We start from the raw sequence: 25,742 nt of genomic DNA, 5'->3' as shown, positions 1-25,742 counted from the left end.
GCATATACAATGCTCCAACATTTAATCTTCCTTCTGTTCAACTCCTTGCCTTGTTTCCAGGGTCCTCAGGGTTTTTGCTCTTTACCTTTCAAAGAGAAAGACCAGCTAAACAGACAGGCAGATTTACATCAATGGCTGCAAATGTACTGATAGATCCTGCTCCCAGCGTCCTCGCCCTTTTCAGGGTCCTCTTTATTTTAATGACAACCTTCTGTGGACAGTGTCAACTCCCAGAAATGGCACCCTGGGAATTTCACGCTGTTCAGGATAGATTTTATATCGGTACATCAGAGGCATTAGGGGAAAAAAAAACAAAAACAAAACAAAACAAAACAAAAAACAAAAAAACAAACACCCAACCACAACCAACACACGTTCCACAGTAGATATTTTCCTGGAGTCTGGACGCTTACATAAAAACGACACATTCATTTATAAATTAAATTTCAATAGTGTTTGCGTTTATCTTGCTCTACATTACGAGTAGACGACTGATTTGTGTATTGGCCCCTATCCCTAAGGACGAATTGTAAGAAACGTTAAAAATTGGCTCCTCCTCCATCACTTCCCCCACACCCCTCGGAACCTTATACGCTTCGGAGTACCGTGTCAAAACGTAGGCGATGTTGCAAAGGATTTGAAAATTAAAATATGGCTCTGTGATGTTCAATACAAAGACCACAAACAGCGCTAGAGGACAAGAGCTATTTAAAATACATCACATCCAGAAGTTGGAGGGCTACAAAGTACAAGTCGTCCAGGCCAGTCTGCAGAGACTGTCCTCGCTTCCGCCCTGCAAAAACCCGGCAAGCGACACGTCGCGACGAATTTCAGCTGCAGAAGAGGGAGAGCATCACCTGCAGTTCGACGCGTGGGAAACGCTGCGGGAGGGGGCTTGCCGAAAAGGAAAAGCAGAGGGGTGCGCGCCGCGGGGCTCCGGGGCCGTTCCGGTGCTGAGTGCGAGGAACGCCGGCGCTCGGTAGAGCCGGGGAGACGTCGCACGGTGGAGAGGGACACAAGCCTCCGGGAAAAGAGCGCTGCGGCAGCGGAGACCGCTCCGGCCCCTGGCTCGCTCGGTGCTACTGTCGGGGAGGCGGACCCCGCAGGAGAATCCCATCCTCGCGGCGGGGCGGGGGGCGAGGCGGGGCGCTGACGTCACCTCCCCTCCCCCACCTCCTCCAAGTGGGAGGGAGTGGGGGAAGAGGCAGCGATCCGCCGCAGTTCCCGGCCGCAACTCCCAAACTCAGCGGCTTGCTGCCTGGACATGTCCTGACAAACTTGGCTTCTCCTCGGCCCTCTCCGTAGCCCTCGCGCACTCTCATTTCGCCTCCTTTTGGTGTGCAACTTTCCACCCAGGACGGGAGCCTCCGGAGATGTGGCCACCTGGGTCCGGGCAGCGCCGGCGGATCGCGCTCTCGTTGGGGACATGCTGAAGATCCGAGGGAGTCAAAGTTGGTACTTCAGATACGGCTTTTTAACAAACACCCAAATTGCGTGGGGATTACGGAGCTACCGAGGACTTTAAAGCCTGCATCCAAGGACTCGGCTGAACTGGTAAGTTCTTTGTTTAGTGCAAGCCTTTTGTATTTAAGTTTAAACGTAAATGAAATTACGTGGGGCTGTTTGGCTCTGAGCTAGTGCAGGGAAGCGTGTGCATCCTACAGGCTCTCTTCTTGGCGAGCTGCACACCCCTCTGGTTGTACATGCCTCGGGAATGAAAGATCAGTCTGCACAGGTTTTGGAATTCATAAAATACGTACATAGCAGTGTTCAAAAGAACTTGAAAAGCTATGCTGTTTGTGCATTATTTTGAATGTAACTTATTATAGAAATGGTGCCCAGGGAGGGCGCAACGGGGGCCGCGTGATCTGCAGTGGCGCAGCGCCCTCTAGTCCGGACACCCGGCAAGGCGCGCGATCCCTGCCGGGTTCCGCGCGGACCGAGAACTTGGACCTGCTGGGCGCTCCTGGGACGTGGGCGTGAGCTCCCAGCCTTCACTTACCACCCATTACGGCCCATTCTCTAATTTCCAAATACTGGCTTGGGTGGACTGGATAGAAAGGCAGGGCTGGAGGAAAGCGTTTTTGTTTTCAGGAACCGTCCCCTATTCCCCTTATTTCCAAAAGCCTTCGGGGACAAGGTTAGGGAGGGCCGACTATTGAAAGGACGAACGTAGAGCTTCAACTACATTACTCTTTCTTGTGAGGGTAATTCGATGGTAGCAAAGAGCCATCTCTATTTCGTTTCGTTTAGGCTAAAGGATCAGGAAAACGTGTCGTCGCGAGTCTGGAATCTCCATCTCTGGCTCTCGGCTGTTCCTGTGGCGAAAAAGTGCAACTTCTTCAGGCAATTAGGTTTCGCAGTGAGCCTGGAAAATCGGGATTCCCAAACAGATGTTTTAGCTCTAATAGGCGTTTTTATTTATTAATGAATGGTAATTTTGTTCAGGAATTCTTTCGTGGCGTTTATAGCATCTTGTGATTTCATGTTACGGGATGGTGTCTTTTTACTTTTCAGTGTTCTTCCTTGTCCTCCAACTCTACCTCACTCCCCCAGCACACTGTTGGCGTTCTTGCGTGACTGTGATTTCTTGAGAGTTAGAATTCGGCAAGGGGCGCATACCGATGGAGCTTGGAGATCAGGTCGTCTATTTTCGAGGTGTTCCAAGTATAAAATTGACCTGTAACTCCAGGAGCACTTTGCGCATTTATGACGATGGCCAAGCGTTTGGATGATGGTGTTTGCTGGGTGTGTGAATGAATATGTGTGTATTCTAAATACTGCGCAGGGAGTACACCAGATACTCTTAAGTGCTGCGAATCAGTACATTCATTCTGCAGGCGTTATTTTTCCTTCCCAGCCATAACCTGCTAGACACCTTCATTTTTTCAAACGCCTTCTTTAATATGGTTTAGGAAGAGACTGCATTACTTTGAACCAAGGAATGTCTCTCTTTAAGCCTAGACACCCTCGCTCGCATGTGCTTCGCAGCTCTCCCTGAAGTCCCCTCCACCGGTTCCGGGGAAATCGGATCTCTTTGTCCTCACAGTGTTAAACGTTCGAGTCCCACAAACTTTCCGAGATCATGTCCGCCCTCTTTTGTGGGCTGTTTTCCAATGCCCGGGACCGCTCCGGGCTTCGGCTGAGTCTCAGCCGTGCGGAGCCCGCGCCTGGAGATTGCCCGGGCCGAGGATGGTCTCACAGACCCAGGACCGGGACTGCGCGCTCGGGCGTGGGGCGGGTAGCGGGCTTCCCCGAGTGGGGCAGCTAGACGCTCGGGGGCTTCCCCTTGTCCCTAGGGAACTTGTAGTTTAACATTAGACTGGGTTCGCACTTTGTGCCGCTGACTTGCCGGCTGGGAAAGCGCACGAGGCGGCAGAGCAGCCTTTTGTCCCGCAGACGTGGGATTCGGGGGTGTCCGCCGGAAGAGGCCGGCGTTGGGGTTCGTAACCAGGGTCGGGGAGGTTATGGGATTTAACCAGCTCTGCATAAAGAGGTGGCAGAGGAAGCGCTTTCATTTTCCCTGGATCTTCGTGCACACTGAAGAAGGAAGTAGATCCGATCTAACTGCATTCCTTTTGAGACCTTTTGGAAGATTTTATTCCACCGAGCAATTGCAGACTCAGAACCGAGGCTTTCAAATGCAGATTTAAGAATTCCCTGAAGGTGCTAGGCAATCTAAAGGGAGACGGGGGAAGCTCACTTTTTTTTTTTTTTTTTTAAGCAAAGCTAAACTGTTTCCCCTTTCCTAGCAGGAAACATTCCATATTAATTCCCTGCACAGATCTGTGTGCTAGCCGTAACCAACATCCGCACTAGAGCAAGCCGCACACTGTTCCTCGGAGTGTCGCAAGATCACCCTGGGCACTAGCTCGTCTCCTCGGAAGGAGTTGGCGGCTCTGGCGGCAAGGGACCACTGACCCGTGGCGGGGCGTTGTTGCCCGGGACCCGCAAGCTCAGAGTCTGGCCGCCAGGGAAAGTCAGATCGAGTTTCCGCGCGGGAGAAACGAGCGCCGGCGCTCGCAGGCGTGGCTGCGGGCGGAGGGATATATTCCGCGCCCAGCGCGTGAGGCGCCGGTGCTTAGCCCGGCGGTCGCGGAGCGGGGCGCGCGGGCGGCGAGCAGTGGTCTCCGAGCGGGGCGCACGGAGAGGGAGGCAGGGCCGCCGACATCATGCGGACCCGTGGGCCCAGTGAGGCCCCCGGAGGACCTGGCCCCCGCTCGGGCGCGCGCTGAGGCGGCGAGGCGCGCGTCCCCGAGAGCGCCGCTGCCACTTGGGGCCAACTTTGCTGTAAGTTTGCTAGAAACGAAGCTGGGGCTGCGGGGCGGGTGGGCAAGGGGCGCAGCGCCGCGCCGCGTTTGCCCGTGCGCGGCCGGGCCGGAGCCGTCTGCGCTCGGTAGGCATGCAACTTGCTGCTTCTGGGTGGCGGACTTTTCGGCTCTTTGGGTGCTTTCCCCGCACCGTCCGGCCCAGGAGCGCGCTCCTGCCGGTGCTCTGGGACAAGGGATGAAAGCAAGCCCGGCTGGAAGGTTGGTAGTACCGTGGCGCCTGCCCACTTGGAAAGTTCAGGACCCGCTCAGGATTAGGCGGCCGGCGGAGGATGCGGGGGCGGAGAGGTGGGAGGGGGACAGTTTGCAACGTGAACCGAATGGTAATTGCCGAGCCGAGTGCCGCCGCGCGCGGGCTGCAGGCTGCGGCGGCGGCCGGGGCTGCACGGGTCTGGTCCTGGAGCCATTGCTGGAAATCAGAGCGGCGGCCGCGGCGCGGGGCTACCGGGCGGCCGGAGGGCGAGGCGAGGACTTCCGCTGCGCCCTGGAGCTCGGAAACTTCGCCGCCGCGCTCCGCTCCCCTTCCCCGGTAATTCTCGAGCCCGCTAATGACTTAACCGATCTCGCCCTAGGTTAATTCTTCCAATTTATGAGAGTCCCAGCGTTGGGGAGATGAAAGGCGAGGCCAGTAGCCAAGGAGATGGGATCTTTGAAATGGAGTCGCAGTTTCTCTTAGATGTTTTGTGCCCCGAGGGAGCGCTGCTCTGAGGGTTAAGTACTAACTGGTTGAATGTAGGTAGACGAGGTGCGATTGATAAATTGCGGGCTAAACATTTGCAAAATGTGCTGTTTATTAGGTTTTTTTTTTTTCCCCCCCTGGAGGAGAAACTTGTAAGGTCTTTTTTTTTTTTTTTAAAGAGGGATCCTCATTCTTCAGTGCTTTTTCTTACTTAGAGTGCTTTCTTCCAGGAAGCTAACTTTGTGTTGTCTCTTTGAGATTTTTTTGTTCCCATTGATGTGAATTGCAGAGCTTTGAAAACAAGGACACAATTGTATGCTTTAGAAGAGTAAACTCAAATATTTTTTATGCATTTAAGTTTTTTTTTGGGGGGGCATGTGTTTGAACTACAGTTTCATTAAGTGGCTTTTGTTAACTCTGTGCTTGGTAGAGTAAATTTCTTTTCTTTTCTTTTCTTTTCTTTTCTTTTCTTTTCTTTTCTTTTCTTTTCTTTTCTTTTCTTTCCTGGATATTTACACTGACTCTTAAAATTGGGAAACATTTAAAAGGCAGATGATCTTCATTTATTTGTCTTTTAGAAAGGCAGCCTCTTGAGGCTTTGTGGGTTGCGACATACCGGGTTCAGTAGTTGATCTCTGCACGTGTTAAAACTAGGTTTTAGTGATGTTTTCCCGTGCCATTCTTGGAGATGTAGTGGTTAACCCAACATATCCAGTTGATAGTTATTCATGAAAATGTGTTTTTTCTGCAGTTATATAGGTCAGTTTTGCCTTTATCTTTTGAGTTTTAAAAGGACAGCTTTGGTTCCACAGTTGGAATTAATTGTCTCACTGTCATCATTAAACTTCAAGATGGATTTAAAAATACTTAAAACACTACATAATTTTTAAAAAACAATTGATCTAACTCTAAGTTAAACCAAACATGGCATTTAACAGGTTCAGTGTAAGGTTTGATTTGAATAAAGTGTGCATTTGTGTATCCATTTCTTGAAAAAGAATGTCTTCAATGAGCCAAATTCTTTGTCACTCTGAAAGGAAGGTAGATTGTTAGAGGACTTAATAAACGCATTTAGGCCACCTGTATTTTACTTGTATCTTTTTATTAGTCACTAGAAGTTACCCCAGTGAGTTCTCATCATGTTAATAGATCATTTAATCCACGTTGTGGACAAGTGCCAAGATGGGAATCTGAAAATTACGTGCAGACTAACAACTGTTTTGGTTTACCAGCAACCCTGCCCCTCTCATGTGTATCTTTAGACTTAGTTCATGAGCCACCTTGGAAGCAGTTATTTCTTTGAATGTTAGAGGTGAAAGGGATCTTACAGATTATTTAACCTCCCTTATCAAGTCTACCACCACCTGCTTTCCACCCAAGTTTGGCTGATTTTACATAGACTGAGTAAACTGAATCAAATTAGTGCATTATTGTTGAATTAAATGTTGTCTCAGTGGCCTAATTTGTGGCCTAAAGGACCTGATTTAATAGCAGGAAGCCATAAGGCTAGGTGTCTGTTTAATCTTTTATGAGTGGGAAATTGCAGTAGGTAAGCTTTCTTTTGACCAAATTATATAGACGATCACGCCAAACTATTTTTTTTGTCTCACTTAATTGGTCAATTTGCAAGTGTTAGTTTATCCTTAGGCACTGGAAAGAAGTTTTTGAAATCAGTGATTCAGGTAATTCATTTAAGATCAGAGAGTTGTCATTTTCTTTGCTGACTTTAAAACGTATTCAGTCAGATGACGAATCTGGATATTTCATGTTTTAAGGTTTTTAGAAACTTAAACTTAACCTTTAGGTCCCAGATTTAAATATATTGCCAAAATTCTTAATTCCAAAGGTTTATTATATGTGTGGAGATGAAGCTGTAGTCTTTTTACAAACTATTTAGGAAAACCAAGTGGTATTTAATCCTTCGTAGAATATCCAAGCATAGAGCTTCAAAATAAGCTCCGCATCACAGAAACTGATCTGGCATCTTTTCCAGCCAATTTGGAAGCATTTTGAGGTGGGTGGTGACCCTGTTGCTCAGCTGCTAGAAATCAGAGCCATCTGCACTGTTGTTACTGGCCTGGCGGTTGCACCTGGATTTTCTGTTAATTTCAGAAGAATGGATGTGTATTTTCCCCTGTTACCCCTCCTCTGCTAGAGTCCTGCCTTCCATTCTCCACCCTCAGCCATCTGTCCATTCATGAACTCAGCGACTGTGGGTCTCCTCTTTGCCAGACATTGGGCTGGACACAGGATACAGGCTGAGCAAATCGCATTTCCTTCCCTCAGGGAGCTTACGGCGCAGAGCGGGAGGAGGACAGAAAATAGTTATATCCAGTGTGATAAGAGCAGGGGAGTTCATCCTAGCACTTCATTGAGCTGGGCATGGCAGGTAGGTGGATATTAGGTAGGATAGGGTGAGTTCTGAGGGAAGAGTGAATCAGGAGGGAATAATTTAAGGAGAGGAAATGACACATATAAAGCAAATTGTAGAAACCTTAGTTATGACATGATTTGTGGTATGCTGAGAGCATACCATGTTATCTTTAGGAAAAGGGTTGGTTGATTTATCATCAATGCCTGTTTAATCTTGTTTTCCCATGACTTGCGGCTTGTTTTTTTCCTTTGTGCAAGTAGAAAATAGAAGGTCTGTGATCTGGACGTACGTTGGGTTATAGACAGGGAGGACAGGTTTTTATGGGGCAGGTGTTAAGTGGTGGAAAGAAAGAAATGTAGAAAAGTGAGAAAATAACTAGTATGTGAGGAATGAAGGGCAGGAAGACCAATGTTGAGGTTACCTTTTAAGAAGGCAAGGGATAGAGATCTTACAGGGTTAGAGGCCTCACCACTAGGTGGTGTCACCTGCTCTGGACAGCTTGGTGGTTTCCTGCCTGTGGAAAGTCCAGCTTTTTGGCTTGAAATAGTACTATTGGGAGATCCAATTAGGAAGCAGGTGGAGGTCTTTAGTCTTTAGTACAAGGCTAAGAAGAATATACTTAATCAGCAGGCTAAGGGGAAACACGGAATATTTTCAAACTAGGGACTGATATTGCAAAGAAGTTCTAATGAGATTAATTTGACTGTGGTAGATGGGCTAAATTGGGGGGGGAGGGTGGTAAGAACACAGGAATACTGCTTTGAAAGCTATGAGATCCTGTGCCTGAGTAAATACAGAGAGGAACTAGGTGACAAATGGAAAGGGAACAGTTTTCAGAAATTGAGAGTAAAAAATTGTCCACAGTCTCAATAACTTTAGATATGGAGGTTTGGTAGTTAGAAATAAAAGATCAGTGTCTGTACAAGTGTGAGAGAGAGGAAAGTGGTGGGGGAAAGGTGGGGAGGAGAGAAGTGTCTCTCTGGAGGGCAGGAGGCTATGAAGATTTTAGTACAGGTTTTCAAATAAAGAGATGGAATCCAAGCATTAGGTAACTTCCATGAATTCACACAATTGATTTAGGGACAAAGCCAAGGCTAGATCGCAGGTTTTATGCCTGCCAGCCCCTTCTTTCTTAATCGATTTCTTACGTTGCAAGCCTGAGTGATTTGGAAAGTGGAGAAACTGTTCCGTTGCAGTAGGATAGTAGAGTGGAATGGCTGGCATGTTGTGGTTGGGAGCTGGTGAAAGGCTGTGTGGCCGGGGTGATGGCATCTCAGGAGGCGTGTTCCCACACTTGGGGGAAGTTAAGGCTGGAATGTGGGATTCCAAAGTGCTCCTGGCCGATTGAGTACGACTGAGTGGATGAGACCTCGAAGCACGATACTACGTGCATATGTAAGAAGAGTCAGAAGACAGAGGTTTGTGATGGCGAACTTCAAGGCGAGAGAGCGTAGAGTGTAAAAGAGTGTTGAGGAAAATCAGGAAAACAGTGTCATGTATCCTTTATGTGTTGTGGATTGACCATGCTTTAGGCAGTCTGTGACCTGTAAAGGACGCAAGGGTGTAGTGGGTGGTGTCACATGGGACATTAATTCAGGGAGTACTGAGAAAAAGTCCTCTGATTTGACACTGACTTGTGATGTCAGGAGAAGCTGTGTCTGGTGCCAGGATGGATGTGAGGTCCTGCAGGGCAGTTGAGGGTAGAAGTAGCCTCTTTGGAGACAGAAGTCAGGGTAGCCCGAAGCAGGTTCTTGTTTAGAACTCTCTGCCTGTACGGGAAGGGGAAATAATAGGGTGTGAGTTGGAAGGAAGGGAAGGTTTGAATGAAGCTTATTTTTAAGTAGGGATAAACTTGTGTGTGTTTGTAGACCCTGGAAAAAGGGCCGGTCGTGGCTGGGTCATTTGAGTGTGATGTTTGAGAGGGAGTGATAATTTAGGGAGGAGCTGCAGAAGAGGCAGAATTTTATGTATGGCACCCTGGCTGGCTTTATTTGTAGCTTGGCAGGGTCCCGTGTCTTCTGAAAGGTGGGAAGAAGAACAAATAGGGGGAAAGAACATTTTAAGGAGAGGAAGAGGAGGGACTTTGTATATGTTGACTTTCCTTTTTTTTTTTTTTTTTCTTTTACACGGAACCTTCACCTTTTCGATCCATGATTTAGTGAGATATCTGTATGTGTACCTAAATAATTATCATCATAATTTCGCCAGTAGTTAAAGCTTTACTAATTTGGGAGTGGAGGAAGTGGCTGGTGTTAATTAATGGCCACCCTGCCAAAATGACATTTAAATGCTATTTGTTTGCAGAGAAAAAGTACGTTAGGTGAGATGATGTAAAATCACCAGCGGTAAGCCGTGTTTCTGGAACTTCTCCGTGAGCAATGTTTGCCCTGGAGCGTGGGTGAGGAGAAAGTGGTTGCAGGGTGAGTAACAAGTAGTGGTCATGTCTGGTCTGTAAAAAGAGGAGAGGAAAGTGAGTAGCCCATGGATGCCTAGCCCAGCCAGAAATGTCTGTGCATCCCGTGTTCCTCCTGTCTTGTCTTGTATGTCACAACGGCACGGAACAGCCAGTGATCTTCAGATGCCCGCAGATGTGTTTTATAGGTTCATAGAGCAGGTAAATTACATAGCGGATTTTATATGGAGGCTGCTTACAAACTAGGAACTCTCTAATTTTCTTCAGGTTTTTAAGTGCTGGAAAAGAGTTACGTTGTGCTGAGGGAGAGATTTGGGGTTGTCACCGTCATGTATTAGTGGTTTGAAGACTGCGTTAAATGGAATGAGTTGTTGATCATTTGAAGGCAGTATTTAAATCAAGTCATCGCCGGAGCAACCAGACTTAGCGCGGCCCCTCTCAGAATTAACACCAGGAGCAGTTACAGGAGACACATCCAGCCTAAGGCTGTTCAGTCTGGGTTCATAGTAGGCCCCTACCCCTGTTGCTACTGACAAATGTCCCCGTTGCTACTGACAAATGTCCGAACGTGGCTTAGAAAGATTTGATACGCACTCGGAAAATAAACAGGAGCCACCCATTACATTTTCAGTGTAACAGTAAAAACTTTTAAAAGTACTGTTGTTGGCTATTATAATTTATTAGGAAAGTGACTTTTTTCCCCGTCTTGTAAATGGTATCTGGAAGCTGTGAATTAGTAATACCTGAATAACAGGCTTTCTTAGTAAGATCTAATTCTCTCTCTCTTCCCCTCCCTCCCCCCCTCCCTCCCTCCCCTCCCCCTCCCTCTCTCCCTCCCTCCCCCCTCTCTCCCCCTCCCTCTCTCCCCCTCCCTCCCTCCCTCCCACTCCCCCTCCCTCCCTCTCTCCCCCTCCCTCTCTCCCCCTCCCTCCCTCCCTCTCTCCCCCTCCCTCCCTCCCTCTCTCCCTCCCTCCCTCCCTCTCTCCCTCCCTCCCTCCCTCCCTCCCTCCCTCTCTCCCTCCCTCCCTCCGTCCCTCCCTCTCTCCCCCTCCCTCCCTCTCTCCCTCCCTCCCTCTCTCCCTCCCTCCCTCTCTCCCCCTCCCTCCCTCTCTCCCCCTCCCTCTCTCCCCCTCCCTCTCTCTCTCCCTCCCTCCCCCTCCCTCTCTCTCTCCCTCCCTCCCCCTCCCTCTCTCTCTCCCTCCCTCCCCCTCCCTCTCTCTCTCCCTCCCTCCCCCTCCCTCCCTATTGATTTTAGAGACCATTAAACATTTAATATACACTATTTTTAAAAAACAGGAGTCATTTACATTTCATACTGGCTTTTTGGTGACATTTTTCTTTGAAAATGTGGTTATCTTCCCTGCAGTTGAAACATCTTCAAAAATACTTTAAAAATGTGACACTATTCAAACTGAACATTAAGCTCTGGATTTCAGTAATAAGTTCAACTCTAGTGAGTGCTCTCACTGCTGCTGATACAAAATGGGAGAATGTGGGAGGGCGTGCCGAGGGAGAACACAGAGTTCTTCAGGTGAATATTTTTGTGTGTTTTTATCATCACAGGTGGCATTGATGCTGTTTACTTTTTGCCTGTTGCATGGCGGGCTGAAGGCATGTTAAGATTTGGGACCTCTAAGTAATAGATGTACAACATTTAGGGGATTTTATGCATGTGTAATGCTGTGTCCCACCTAGTCCTATCATGGAAGCATATGCAACATTTCTGAATCTTCAGCTTTAGATCTAAATATTTGAATTTATGCAGTTTTGTTCTTAGCACTGGGGCTGTGTTCTGTTTTGTGACGAAGGGGCAGTCACGGTAATTGACTTAGAACACTATGTGAAGGTCTCCCTAATGAAGAAATATGAGCACGTTAATATCTGATTTCTACTAGAAAAATTATTTTTTCTCTCTTATTTATGGATTTCCAGAAATCTATACTAAAGATATTTTAGCTTCGGACCTGAGGCCCTTTCCTCTACAGGCTGCACTAAGTAAACATTCTTGGTTTTCACTTTGCAAAATGCACAGAAGAAAACCTAAACTACAATGAGTTGAAGTAGTATGATCACCTTCTAAATATCAAAGTGTAGCCTTTGGCTAAAATCGTTTCTGGAGTTTAATTTTCATAAGCATGAACTCTAGGTAATGTACTTTTCAGTAGAAATGGTATTAGTATCTTTTTTTTTTCCTTCCTCAGCTTTGCTGTTTGTTTTGCACAGGGGAACAGCCACCACTTTTTTAATCACGCATTTTATAGCAGAACCTGAATCCACAGTTCTAGGTTCCTTTACTAAAGGTTAATACCTCCTAAAAAGTGAATTGTTTTCTTCTTTTTTTTTTTAAATATTTGAGAGAGCAGGAGAGAGTGAGATCAAGAGTGAGGCGGGGGAGGGGCAGAGAGAGACAGGGAGGGAGAATCTCCAGCAGGTCAGTGCAGAGCCTGGCATGGGACTCGATCTCACGACCTGTGAGATCATGACCAAAGCTAAAATCGAGTTGGATGCTTAACCGACTGAGCCACCCAGGCGCCCCATGGAATTTTTTTTGTTTGCTGATGTAAAAAGTTGCCCTTACTCATTGATCCTGATCACAGTGGCATTCTGTTAGCCAGGTTTGCAGAGTAAATTCCGGGTTTTGAACGGTTTCTGTTGAGGGTGGTCCAGCAGGGGTAGTCCGGCTTTGAGCTGTCCCTGAGAAGAACCGCTGGCGGGGTGGGTTCAGGAAGGTGATCAGGCGTGGGGAATGCAGCTGTGAGAGCAGGGTGGTGGCCGAGATGCGGTGGGGAGGGAACCGTTGCAGTAGTGTGATGTGTTGGCCTTTTCCTTGTGCCGGGTTGGGGGGTGAGGGCGTGTCCGGGGCCGGCCAGCAGTGTGTGCAGCTGCATAGTAGCAGCCAGTGTGTATGCGTCATTGCCAAGTTCTAATGTGAGGCTTCAGATGTTCAGAAAGGTTGACGGACCCATCCTGTTTTTACACCACCACTGTTTCTTGCTTCTGCGTCAGCGACTGACTGCTGTCCCGTCTCACGTGCTGGTTCTCCTCTTCTGTCCTCCACATTTTGGGGGCGTGGGTCATCAGGGCTCTGTGCTTGGTTTTCTTTTCCTCTCTACCTGTGCTCTCTCCCTGGATGATCTCAGTTTTGTGGTTGAAACAGCATGCTCTGTATATTCAGGCAACTCTCAAATTTGTGTCTCCAGGCTGGACCTCTCCCACACGTCAGCCTGCCCCCTCAGAATCATTACTTGGGTAACAGTGGGCATTTTCACCTTAACTTGCCAAAACTCCTCATCTAATTCCCTAGGTCCTGTTCCTCTCTAGTTCGTTAGTTGTGACAAGTGCACCATAATAATGGAAGAGGTTACCAACAGGAGAGGCCGTCTTCATAACTTTCCTGTAAATCTAAAATGATTCTAAAGGTTACAATTTATATATAAAAAAACTCCCTTACTGCTCTCCCCTCATCTGTGCCCCAGCCACAGTGGTCTCTGTTTTTGTAACTAATGCCTCTCTACTGGACGTGATTTTGAGCCCCAGGGAACACTGGCAAAGTCTGGAAACTTTTTGTTTGTTTGTTTGTTTTGGTGGGAGAGTGTGGAGTGAGTTGGAGGAGATAACAACAGGCTTTGAATGGGTGGAGACCAGGATAACAATGAACATCCTAAAATGCACTCTGGGCCTTTTGAATTTTATTTATGTATTATGTATGTACGTATTTATTTTAGAGAAAGTAGGGGGGAGAGGCAGAGAGAGAACAAGAAGGAGGATCCAAAGCAAGCTCTATGCTCACAGCAGAGACCCCAATGTGGGGCTGGAACCCACGAACCTTCAGATCATGACCTGAACGGAAATCAAGAGTCGGACGCTTAATCCACTGAGCCGCCCGGGTGCCCCTTGGGCCTTTTGAATTTAGTTCTGTCTTTCCCTTCAGGTTCCCGACCACAGTCTCCTGCCCTTCTTTATTTTTCTTTTTAGTGCCTCATCATCAGCATGGGATACACTCTTTGCTTGTTTCTCACCAGGAAATATGTCTTCCATGAGGATTTGTTGCTGCTTTGGCTCACTTTTGTATCCCCAGCATCGAGAACGATTCCTAGCACATAGCATTAAATATTCGTTGAATGAAGTCAAATAATTGATGAAGGGAGTGAGTGAGTGGAACAGATGGCCTGCACCTGTGCTAAAATATTCAGCTAGAGTCGTGGAAATAAAGCATGAACCTTCACCTAGCTGCCTGTTCTCCACAAATTACTGTTGACAGTTGATTTTTTTTTTTTTTGATCCAGAATGTTTCTGTCCATTTTTCAGCATATTCATATACTGTGCACACAATTCAGCCCCCCCCCCCCCCCGCCCCTGCCTTTTTTTACACACATACATGGGATCAGTTTAATTTTTCCATTTAACATATCTGGACGTCTCTATGTACCAACATTCAGAGTGGCGGCTTATTCTTTTTAGTGGCTGCATAATACTTTATATGTAGAATTAAGCAATAATATTTTAATTGTTTACAATAGAGTCCTGGCATAATACTTTGTTGTAAAGTGGATAGCAGTAACAAGTCTTCTGAGATGAAACACTGTGCTTGCTTCTTTCACATGAGCTTTTTAAGTGTTACCGTGAAAGCATCTTCTCTTTCTATTCTTAGTTCGTAAATGCCTCAGGATCTGGAAATAGTCTTTGGTTCACGTACCCTCCACAGTCTGTCCTGAGCTAGGCTCCCCATACCTGTAGGTTGAACTGAAGTTTCCCCTGGTTTAGGGAACGTCCCTGCATCATTGCATCTTTCAGATTTCCCTGAATATTAGGACTGTTGACCACATGAAGGGATTGTCTTGTGAGGAAACTGTTTTCTTATTTTGAAGTGATCATCGTTCCCCGGGAGGCTGGAAGTCTGTATGGTCTCCTGACTTGATCGCTGAGGAGATGGCATGATAGCGAAGGCACATGTCAGGGGGCCCGCCTGGAATGTGATTGAGCATCCGTTAAGCCTTGTGTGAAGGAGGGCTTTTCTTTTTTCCCCGATGAAATGACTGACGGCGTGCGGTGAAGATACTGTGAATTAATGCTGCCTTGCGAATTCCCGCCGGCCCTTCAACCAGCCCTCCAGTCTGCCGCTGCTTTCACCTTTGGGTGGGGCTCCCGTTCTGGGAGCACTTGTTTGAGGGTGCAGTGCTGTCCTCTCTGGAGAGTGCTGGGGTGTTTTGTGAGGCTGCAATGATTTGCAAGGTGAATTTGCTGGCATTTAGAGGAACGGTGGGTCTGAAAATAATTGTCTTGCTCATCCGGAAGGCCAGCCCGGAGGACTGCCTACCTTCCACTTGCTAAAGGGAACCCTTTCTCAGATGCCCCCTTGCCTTCCCGTTTCCCCTCTGACCTTCTCTGCGGGGCCGACCACTTTGCTGCGTTCATGGGGCCCTCTCTGTGTGTCAGCCTGGATGCTTTAGCTGTGTGTGTGTGTGTGTGTGTGTGTGTCTTGTGTTTGGTTGTGAACACTAGTTGTTGACTGCAGTGGTGATAAAATATTGATGTGGGTAAGATTCGCTTTGCTGTTTGACATCAGGCTGCTGGTTTCCCATTTGTAAATGGTCTCTTTTTGACTCACGTTGGTTTAGAAGTGACCTCAGTATCAAAATGATATAATGATTTTATTTAAAAAAATTTTTTTTTCAACGTTTTTTATTTATTTTTGGGACAGAGAGAGACAGAGCATGAACAGGGGAAGGGCAGACAGAGAGGGAGACACAGAATCGGAAACAGGCTCCAGGCTCTGAGCCATCAGCCCAGAGCCCGATGCGGGGCTCGAACTCACGGACGGCGAGATCGTGACCTGGCTGAAGTCGGACGCTTAACCGACTGCGCCACCCAGGCGCCCCTAAAAATGATATAATGATTTTATAAGTATTTTAATACCTTTAAATAGTTACATAATGCTAAATGAGACAGTAAACCCTTACGTTTTGGAGGGAGTCAACTAAATTATTCCTAGAAAGAAATAATTTCTGGATCACTTTAGAGATGAGGTTATAGAATGTCATTATGGGAGATCCTATGAAACCACCTTTCAGGTTGGGTCTTGTTCTGAATCAGTTCTTCAAAGCTTCCTGTGCTTGGGATACTGTGGCAGCATGAAATTTGTGAGCTTTTGGGCATTTCATCAGTTGTGTATTAGTAAACCTAGACAATGTTCGTTATCTCCCTTTGTCACAGTTGGTTCCATTTGCCTTGAAGAATCAAGTAGAACAATTCAACTTTGGTGTTACATGTAGCTGGCGGGAGTCTTTGATCTGAAGCTCCTTATGATTCTTGAGTCCTCAAAGTACAAGAAAAAGATTGTTCCTTAGTAATTCTAGACATGTTAGAGGTATTGATACTTGGGCAACGGAAAAAAACCTAAAAACTATTGTACATATTTGTATTTCATACGTATGTGCAATACTTCACTAAAATGCAAAGTCTAAAACTCCCGAAACAAGTTTACGCCACCTTGTTTATTTCTTCGAGGTCACGATTCTTCTTTCTTTCCTGTGTTTTAGATTCCTGAGGGTTAAGCGATGGGGAGACCTGTGGCCTTGCTCCTGCTCCTGCTCCTCCAGCGTTTTGGAGACGGCGACGGAAGCCAAACCCCTGAGCAGAGTCCTCTCCAGTTTACACACTTCCAGTACAATGTCACGGTGCACGAAAACTCTGCAGCTAAAACCTACGTGGGCCATCCTGTAAAGATGGGTATTTACCTTACAAATCCACTGTGGGAGTTAAGGTACAGAATTATCTCCGGGGACAACGAAAACCTTTTCAAAGCTGAAGAGTATGTCCTTGGAGACTTTTGCTTCTTAAGAATAAGGACCAAAGGAGGAAATACAGCTATTCTTAATAGGGAAGTAAAAGACCATTACACATTGATAGTCAAAGCAGTTGAAAAAAACACTAATGCTGAAGCCCGAGCCAAGGTCAGGGTGCAAGTGCTGGATACAAACGACTTGAGACCGCTGTTCTCCCCCACCTCGTACAGTGTTTCGTTACCTGAAAACACAGCCATAAGGACCAGTATTGCCAGAGTCAGCGCCACAGATGCAGACATAGGAACCAACGGAGAGTTTTACTACAGTTTCAAAGATCGAACAGATGTGTTCGCTATTCACCCGACCAGCGGTGCCATAGTTTTAACTGGTAGGCTCGATTACGCAGAGACGAAGCTCTATGAGATGGAGATTCTTGCTGTGGACCGTGGGATGAAACTGTACGGTAGCAGTGGTATCAGCAGCATGGCTAAGCTGACGGTTCACGTGGAACAGGCCAACGGATGTGCTCCTGTGATCACGGCGGTGACGCTGTCTCCATCAGAACTGGACAAGGACCCAACATATGCAATCGTAACGGTGGACGACTGTGATCAGGGGCCCAATGGGGAAATAGCTTCTTTAAGCATTGTGGCAGGTGACCTCCTTCAACAGTTTAGAACAGTGAGGTCCTCTCCAGGGAGTAAAGAATATAAAGTCAAGGCAGTTGGTGGCATTGATTGGGACAGTCATCCTTTTGGCTACAATCTGACTCTACAGGCTAAAGATAAAGGAACCCCTCCCCAGTTCTCTTCTGTGAAAGTAATTCATGTGACTTCTCCGCAGTTCAAAGCTGGGCCAGTCAAGTTTGAAAAGGATGTTTATAGAGCAGAAATCGGTGAGTTTGCTCCTTCTAATACCCCTGTGGTCATGGTGAAAGCCATGCCTAGTTATTCTCATTTGAGGTATGTTTTCAAAAGTACCCCTGGGAAAGCTAAATTCAGTTTAAATCCCAACACTGGTCTCATTTCCATTTTGGAGCCAGTTAAAAGACAGCAGGCATCCCATTTTGAACTTGAAGTAACAACAAGTGACAGAAGAGCCTCGACCAGAGTGTTGGTTAAAGTCTTAGGTGCGAACAGCAATCCCCCTGAGTTTACCCAGACTGCTTACAAAGCATCTTTCGATGAGAACGTGCCCATTGGTACGACGGTCCTGAGCGTGAGTGCCGTGGACCCCGATGAGGGGGAGAACGGCTATGTGACTTACAGTATTGCCAACTTAAACCACGTGCCCTTCGTCATTAACCATTTCACTGGTGCCGTGAGTACTTCAGAAAACCTGGACTATGAGCTGATGCCTCGGGTTTATACTCTGAGGATTCGAGCGTCAGACTGGGGCTTGCCATACCGCCGGGAAGTTGAAGTCCTCGCCACGGTGACCCTCAATAACTTGAATGACAACACACCCTTGTTTGAGAAAATCAATTGTGAAGGAACTATCCCCAGGGATCTAGGTGTGGGGGAGCAAATAACTACTGTTTCTGCGATTGATGCTGACGAACTTCAGTTGGTCCGATACCAGATTGAAGCTGGAAACGAACTAGATTTGTTCAGCCTAAACCCCAGCTCTGGGGTGTTGTCCCTAAAGCAGTCGCTACTGGATGGCTTAGGGACCAAGGTGTCATTTCACAGCCTGAGAATCACGGCCACAGATGGAGAGAATTTTGCCACACCGTTATACATCAACATAACTGTGGCTGCTAGTCGCAAGCCAGTACACTTGCAGTGCGAAGAGACTGGCGTCGCCAAAATGCTGGCGGAGAAACTCCTGCAGGCAAATAAGTTACACAGTCAGGGAGAGGTTGAGGACATTTTCTTTGATTCCCACTCTGTCAATGCGCACGCGCCACAGTTCAGAAGTACTCTCCCCGCTGGTGTTGAGGTAAAGGAAAACCATCCAGTGGGTGCCAGCATAATTTTCATGAATGCTACTGACCTGGACACTGGCTTCAATGGAAAACTGGTCTATGCCATTTCTGGAGGAAATGAGGATAGTTGCTTTGTAATTGACATGGAAACTGGAATGCTAAAGATTTTATCTCCGCTTGACCGTGAAACAACAGACAAGTACACCCTGAACATTACAGCATCTGACCTTGGTATACCACAGAAGGCCGCTTGGCGTCTTGTAGACATCAGAGTTCTCGATGCCAATGATAATCCCCCGGAGTTTTTACAGGAGAGCTACTTTGTTGAAGTGAGCGAAGACAAAGAGGTAGATAGTGAAATCATCCAGGTTGAAGCCACAGATAAAGATTTAGGGCCGAATGGACATGTGACCTACTCTATTCTCACAGACACAGATAAATTCTCCATTGACAGCGTGACTGGAGTTGTTAAAATTGTGTCCCCTTTGGATCGCGAAGTACAGCATGTGCATTACTTAAAGATTGAAGCCAGGGATCAAGCCAGAGAAGAACCTCAGTTGCTTTCCACTGTTCTTTTGAAAGTATCATTAGAGGATGTTAATGACAACCCACCTAGGTTCATTCCACCTAATTACCGTGTGAAAGTTCGCGAAGACCTTCCAGAAGGAACCATAATCATGTGGTTGGAGGCCCACGATCCCGATTTAGGTCAGTCTAGCCAAGTGAGATACAGTCTGCTGGACCACGGAGAAGGACACTTTGATGTGGATAAACTCAGCGGAGCAGTCAGAATTGTCCAGCATTTGGACTTTGAGAAGAAGCAAGTGTATAATCTCACCGTGAGGGCCAAAGACAAAGGGAAGCCGGTTTCTCTGTCTTCCACTTGCTATGTTGAAGTTGAGGTCATTGATGTGAATGAGAACTTACACCCACCAGTGTTTTCCAGCTTTGTGGAGAAGGGGGTAGTGAAAGAAGATGTCCCTATTGGTTCCTCAGTAATGACAGTATCTGCTCACGATGAGGACACAGGAAGAGACGGGGAGATCCGCTATTCCATAAGAGATGGTTCTGGTGTTGGTGTTTTCAAAATAGACGAAGAGACAGGTAAATACGTTATACTCTTCTGGTTTGATCTCCCCTCCCATTTGTCCCAAAGTAATGATCTGCCCTGCGCTGGCTCCTGTACAGTTCCCTCTTGGCCTCTGTCAGGGCTCCACACAGAAGTGCACGTGCATGCTTTTTGCCCTCTTCGGAGCATCCCTGTGTGTAGTAAGTCGTGAGTATGGAACCGAAGGAACTTGAATGACGTGGTGTACAATGAGTAAGGAGACGGGAGAAAGTTGGAATCATTACCGTTGATCCTGATCTTTAAGTTTGTGCTCTGCATTGTTAGAAGCATCACTGTGGTTTTGCTGTAACTTTGAGAAACTGTTCCAGAGCTGTTCAAGCTAGTCTTTTTGCACGCTTAGAACCGCCAGCGCCCACTATCTGGCATGCTTTTCAGAGATGATTGCACACCTGCAGAATTGTGCAGTGCACAGAGAGGACACACTGCTAAAGCTTCCGCGATGTGGTCTGCTTTCCTTAGTACCTCTTCCAAGTTTTGTTTGAGAGGCAGACAGACGTAGGGAAGTACAATGTTGAATTGTAGGGACTTGGCTCTTTGAGTTGTTAATTGGGTGATCTTGGACAAGTTAATTGTCTTACCGAAACTGACTTCATCTATATGATGGGGACGCTCAAAAAGGCTGCAAGATTTATGTGAGGATAAAGTGAAATAACATGGCAAGGCTGCCGAGCGCGTGTTAGTCTGTTAATGTCTTCGAAATGGTAAGGAGGCTTTGTTAGCATACCCTTTCACCTGGAATAAGAGCCTAAAACCAGAACATCCGGGACGGCCGACTGATGCTACGGTCTGTTGCTTTGCACTTTGTGCATATCTCTAATTTAGCTGCTCTTCTCGGATATTACAGTTTGATGTCAGTCTCCCCTGATGGAGTGTGAGCCTTTGTATTAGTTTGCCAAGGGCCAGTGTAGCAAAGGACACAGACTGGGTGGTTTCAGCCACAGACATTGATGTTTTCACAATTCTGGAGTCTAGAAGTCGAGGTTGGAGGTGTTGGCAATGGTAGGTTTTTTCTGAGTCCTTTCTCCTTGTCTTGTAGATGGCTGTTTTCTCCCTGTGTCTTCACCATCTTCTCTGTGTATGTCTGTGTCCTATTCTCTTTTTATAAGGACATTATTCATATTGGATTAGGGATCACCCTAATGGCCTCTATTTATTTCCAAGTCGGTCACATTCTGAGGTACTGGGTGTTAGGGCTTCAGTGCATGAGTTTTAGGGGACATAATTCAGCCAAAAACCACCTTTCAGGACAGGCTTTTATTTAGCTCATGCATTTTCTGTCCTCAGCCCTAGCAAGAAGTACTAGGCATATAGAAGCTGCTCATTAAATGTGAAGACAACGAACGAGCAAACGAATGATTATTTTGATGAGTGTCACATTAAAATGAATGAATGTCCTGCTTCCTGAGAGCGGTAGTGGAAATAGAAGGAAACTGGGTAATCACAGGGTTAGATGAACTGCCATAGATGGGAGTTCAGTTCGTTTGTTGATCTCATTGATATGTCCTTTATGAATATATCCATTCTAAAAAAAGATGTTTTTCTTATTACACTGAAATTTTAGGTTTATCTTTAAAATGCTACAAGTAAATTATTTAATACCCACCCCACTAAGCATGCCTACACCTAATATAAGAAACATAATTATTATCCTAGAAAAAGTTATTTTAGAAGCCATCATATTTTTAATGTACTTTTGTTTATTCAAGGGATTCTTTTTGTAATGAGTTGTAGACCATTAGCATGTGTTGGGTGTATCCATTCCTCTAAAATGCCAGATTTTAATTTTTTAATTTTGAAATTTTTTGTTAGTTTCTAGATTTTAGAAAAATTTTAATTTATTTTTTAATTCCGGTATAATTAAAGGATAAAATACCAGATTTCTGTTTTTATTTTTACATCATGCCGCCATTTAGAATCTTTAATCCAATTTCATCAAAGATTACCAGCCACATGCCGTGATTAGTTCTCTAGAAACAACTTTGCTTTCTGTGTGCAAATCAGTGTCAATGAAATAAAAACTGAAACCATATACTGAGCAAAGAACTCTATTAACCTTGTTTCAAACTTTATTCTCAGTCGTCTTCAGCTTAATTAGCTGCACAGAATGAAATGCGTCTAAGCAAAAATGGAAAAGAGCTGCGGTGTCCAAGGGGCTGGGGGCTTAAAAATATTAGAGATCTAGGTTTTGTCAGACCCATGAACAACATTTTAAAAAGCAGTCATAATATAAAATAGACCCCCCCCCCCCCCCCGCGCCGCACAACATCGTCAAGGTCTGTCCACCTCACAAGTTGCCTCAATGCAGTTGGCTTCGGCCTGTGGTCTTGAACTAGTCAGACCCTCCTCACTGCGTTGGTTTAAGATCCTGGGTAGCGTTTCTGTCGGCTGCTTGGTCTGGGACCCGGCGAGTGTTCGCTGCCCGGATGCCTGCACTTGAGCGCTGTGGAAGCGGATCATGGCGCCTTGGTTGTGAACATACTCCCCTCTTCCCCGCCAGGGATCTTGTGTACCCCTGGCTCCTCTAACGAGAACTGAGGTTTCTATCAGCTGCGGTAGCCCGGCTGTGAACCCACCGCCTGCCTTTTCGGGAGCCTGCCTTTTCGGGAGCCGGTCCTTCCCCACCACTGCGCACGCGTGCTTGGGGTGTGGCGTTTTCTCCTGCTTCCGGAGAGTTTCTTTCATCTTGTCGGAGCAGAAATGGAGCACACGGCAGCGGGGTAGGGACGAGGGTTGGCGCTCAGGGGGTCTGGGGCGGACCAGCCGAGATGAGGTGCACACTCCCCTCGGGATGCAAGATGGCCACTAGAGCCCGATTGTTAAATAACATTTGACTGACTCCTGTTGGTTATGCTATTCTAGTCCCTCGTCTTTTATCTATAGATATATACGTGTATATCCTGCCGTACTCCAATATTAATTCGAATGTTCAGGTATATTGTGTCAACTTGGAAGAGTACCCACATTTTAAGAACTTCACCCAATACAACGAATATGTTTGCGCATTTTCCTAAGGACAATTATTCCTGACCGTTTCTTTTTTTCCTTTTCTAAAATAGCTTCTGAAAAGCTATAAAAAATTGTTACAAGTTAAAGTTGAGACAGAAAATAGAACCCAAGTCTTAATTTACATTCCCTGAAGGCTTAAATTATATGAGCACTGCCTTTTGGGTTTTTCTTTCAAGTGAAAAGAGTATTTTTGTTGCTTTTTAAAGACTCATTTAGAAACTAGTAATTTTTTTTTTTTTTTTTTTTTTTTTTTTTTTTGCTTATAAAGTTAAGACATTGGGATATTCTTACTACCAAGGGAGAAAAAAGGAAACCACCAACCAAACAAGGCAGGGTTCTGAAATCGAGTAGTTTTCAAAGCTGAATGGCAGTGCTAGACTTTTCTGGTGGTAACTTAGTGGGGGGCCAGGGGATGAATTGGGACTGTGGGCATTGGGGTTGGGAAGTATATAAGAAACTTTGTGCATCTGTGTAACTACTGAGATTTGAAAGTGAGAGAAAAGTTGGAAATCTATCAGTCATCTGTTCTGTAGTCCTTGGCTTTACAGAAGAAAATATTTCATGTATAGTAGATTAATGTTTCTGTGTTTTTTGGAAATGAATCAAAGTGATATAATAGTATTTACACATTACCACACGTTGGCCTGGTGTACATTACGAGATGTGATTTGGCAGTAGAATTATCGGCCCAACTTATTTTAGAGATTCCTGGCAAGACATTTGGTATCGTAGGGTAGAATTCCTTCAGGAAAAGTCAGTATGTTTTGTGCAGTAGAAATTCTTAAATCAGGTATGTTCTTTATTTGGGGTTTGTCTAATTCCTAGCGCGGGTCGAAAAGTGTGGAGCGGTGCCTGTCCGAAGAAGAAAAGTAGGGGCAGTTCAGGAACACAGGTGGGGACTCCATAGGACACGACCCTAATAACACTCAGTGTGAGCTGGAGAAGGCACCTGGCTCAGATCAGGTTTAATAGCACCTTTCTAGAACTTCAGACACTGTTCATCGCCTGTTTCTGCTGTGCTGTTACTTTCTCTTCTTGTCACACTGGACTAGCTGATAAGGGCCTGCGCAGGACCAACAATCTGCCCGCTTCATTGTTCGCCTCCTGCCTTTGACTTAACTTGAAACTATAATGTTGTTGGAATAATAAATTTTTGCGGGATTTTACCTATTTCAGCATCGCCACGTACGTGTATCATTTGTAGTCTTTTCATACAACAGAGAACATAAATCCGCAATCTGAATTTCGTTCTTACTATTTTTATGATCCTTTTCTTTAAAAAGTCTGCTTAAATGTGAAACATGCCTTGAAAAGTAGTTTTTAGTTAGTTTTTTTTTTTTTTAACTAGAAATTCTATGAACTACCTAAAATATGTAGCCAAATGTACGGTCCTGTGAGCTCTGCATTTTATACATACTTTGCTAATTGGCTTTTCAGGGAGGTAACATGTAATTGCAGTGTGGGGGTAATTGTCACTTGACTCATCTGATAATCTCTCACCAAATCACATGCTTTTCCTGGAGAGGCCTCTGGGTGTTGGTGAACTGTTCTGACACATTCATGCCCACGTGATAGCTCGTCCGTTCCAGGTTTGGAAGGTTACGTGAAAAATTATTTGGGAAATGGGTCTGGTTAGAGAGCCAGTCTCCAGGGTTCTAATTAAGATTTATGCTCCTCCCCCCCCCCCCCCCCCCCCCCCCCGCCCAATCTCCCTAAAAATCTACAGAGAAGGTGATAAAGCAGATTGAACAGAAATGTTAGTGGAGGATCTCTGAAGCATGTGCAATTTCACATTTAGGTTTTGATTTGTCCCCCATTCTCACTGCAGATATGTGCCTGGTAAGCTTTCAGAGTTGAGCAGAATAAATCTGGAGAAGCCCTCTTGCAGATTTATGGAATAAATTATAAATTCAGCTTAGTGTTCTTGGCCCAGGCGGATGCATCCAAGTTAATTATTACTTGAGCATCTGTAAAGAGGTGCAGCTTTTTGTTAGTTCGGAAACTAAAGTAATGTCTAGAAAAATGCTTGGCCGAAAGATTTTTTTTTTTTTTTTTTTTAATTGTAGGTAGGTAGTTAAGTCTGTTCCCCCTCACGTATGTATCGTAATTGGGATGCCTTTAAGTATGTTTTCCCTTCAGTCTGGAGTACTTTGGTTCAGTGTTTCACTGTTAGAATAATGCAACCCAGTAAGAGTGTTTCCCCCTTCCACTTCTACTTACTTGGGGAGACCATGTTTTTCATTAAGATAAGACTGAATTTCTAAACTTACTAATGCTGTGTTGCTCTTAGAATCCCAGTTGTGATTTCAGAATTGAAATTTACATGTCGATGGAAAGACTTGGGAAGAATTAATATGGAAGTACAGCTGGTGCAATGAGATAAATCGCCTTTCATGAAAAATGGGAGGGGGAATAGGGACAACATTTTTCTTAAGAGAACATGGCTACATTCTCATCATGGGGGAGTGGTATTGCATGGTTCCTGTAGTGCCCATCTGGGGACTGGCTCCTGGGCTTCCTCAGTTAGGGGACACGGGATGAATGCGTTTGTGCAGTGGGACCAGAAGGGACTTCCAATCCAGGCTAACCTTATTGTTGACCACAGTGAGAGGGAAAATGTTTCTGGGGTTTCTTTCTGGTTTGGCAGAACTTGGAATATTTTAATTATTATCTTAATTACTCAAGTTAAAAAACATTTTTTTAACGTTTTTATTTTTGAGACAGAGAGAGAGCATGAACGGGGGAGGGTCAGAGAGAGGGAGACACAGAATCTGAAACAGGCTCCAGGCTCTGAGCTGTCAGCACAGAGCCCGACGCGGGGCTCGAACTCACGGACCGCGAGATCATGACCTGAGCCGAAGTCGGCCGCTTAACTGACTGAGCCACCCAGGCGCCCCTTAATTACTCAAGTTTAAAAGGAAACCTTTTCCCAGCTTCAAGTAGGATGTCTTCTATACATGGCAGGGACCTGTGTTTTTTCCTAGGGCCTGTTGTCATGGCAGAAAATAGAATGTAGAATGTCAGTGGCCTCCAGGGTTATGACCAAAGAATCTGTAAGAGCGGCTGACAGCTGCGTGGCCATTAGGAGTGTGGTCTGCTGT

At 45.9% G+C, this 25,742-nt stretch overlaps 1 protein-coding gene across 10 annotated transcripts in view; it reads left to right on the top strand.

Moving 5' to 3' along the window:
• Positions 1-517: 517 nt before the first annotated feature.
• FAT1 (FAT atypical cadherin 1) overlaps positions 518-25,742 on the top strand; it is a 133,770-nt gene continuing 108,545 nt past the window's right edge. For 2 of the 10 annotated variants that reach the window (XM_045055244.1, XR_006596301.1), the window contains exons 1-2: positions 1,122-1,554; positions 16,334-19,610. In XM_045055244.1, the coding sequence (XP_044911179.1) occupies positions 16,352-19,610 (3,259 nt within the window). In that variant the 5' untranslated portion in view covers positions 1,122-1,554; positions 16,334-16,351. Of the gene's footprint in view, positions 1,555-2,253; positions 2,435-4,078; positions 4,291-16,333; positions 19,611-25,742 lie in introns of those variants that run through there. The other 8 variants (XM_045055240.1, XM_045055245.1, XM_045055238.1 and 5 more) reach the window with 8 other exon arrangements.

This window comes from Felis catus, chromosome B1 (genome assembly GCF_018350175.1).
Source record: "Felis catus isolate Fca126 chromosome B1, F.catus_Fca126_mat1.0, whole genome shotgun sequence".
Classification (NCBI taxonomy): domain Eukaryota; kingdom Metazoa; phylum Chordata; class Mammalia; order Carnivora; family Felidae; genus Felis; species Felis catus.
This window is presented reverse-complemented; position numbering and strand designations above follow the sequence as displayed.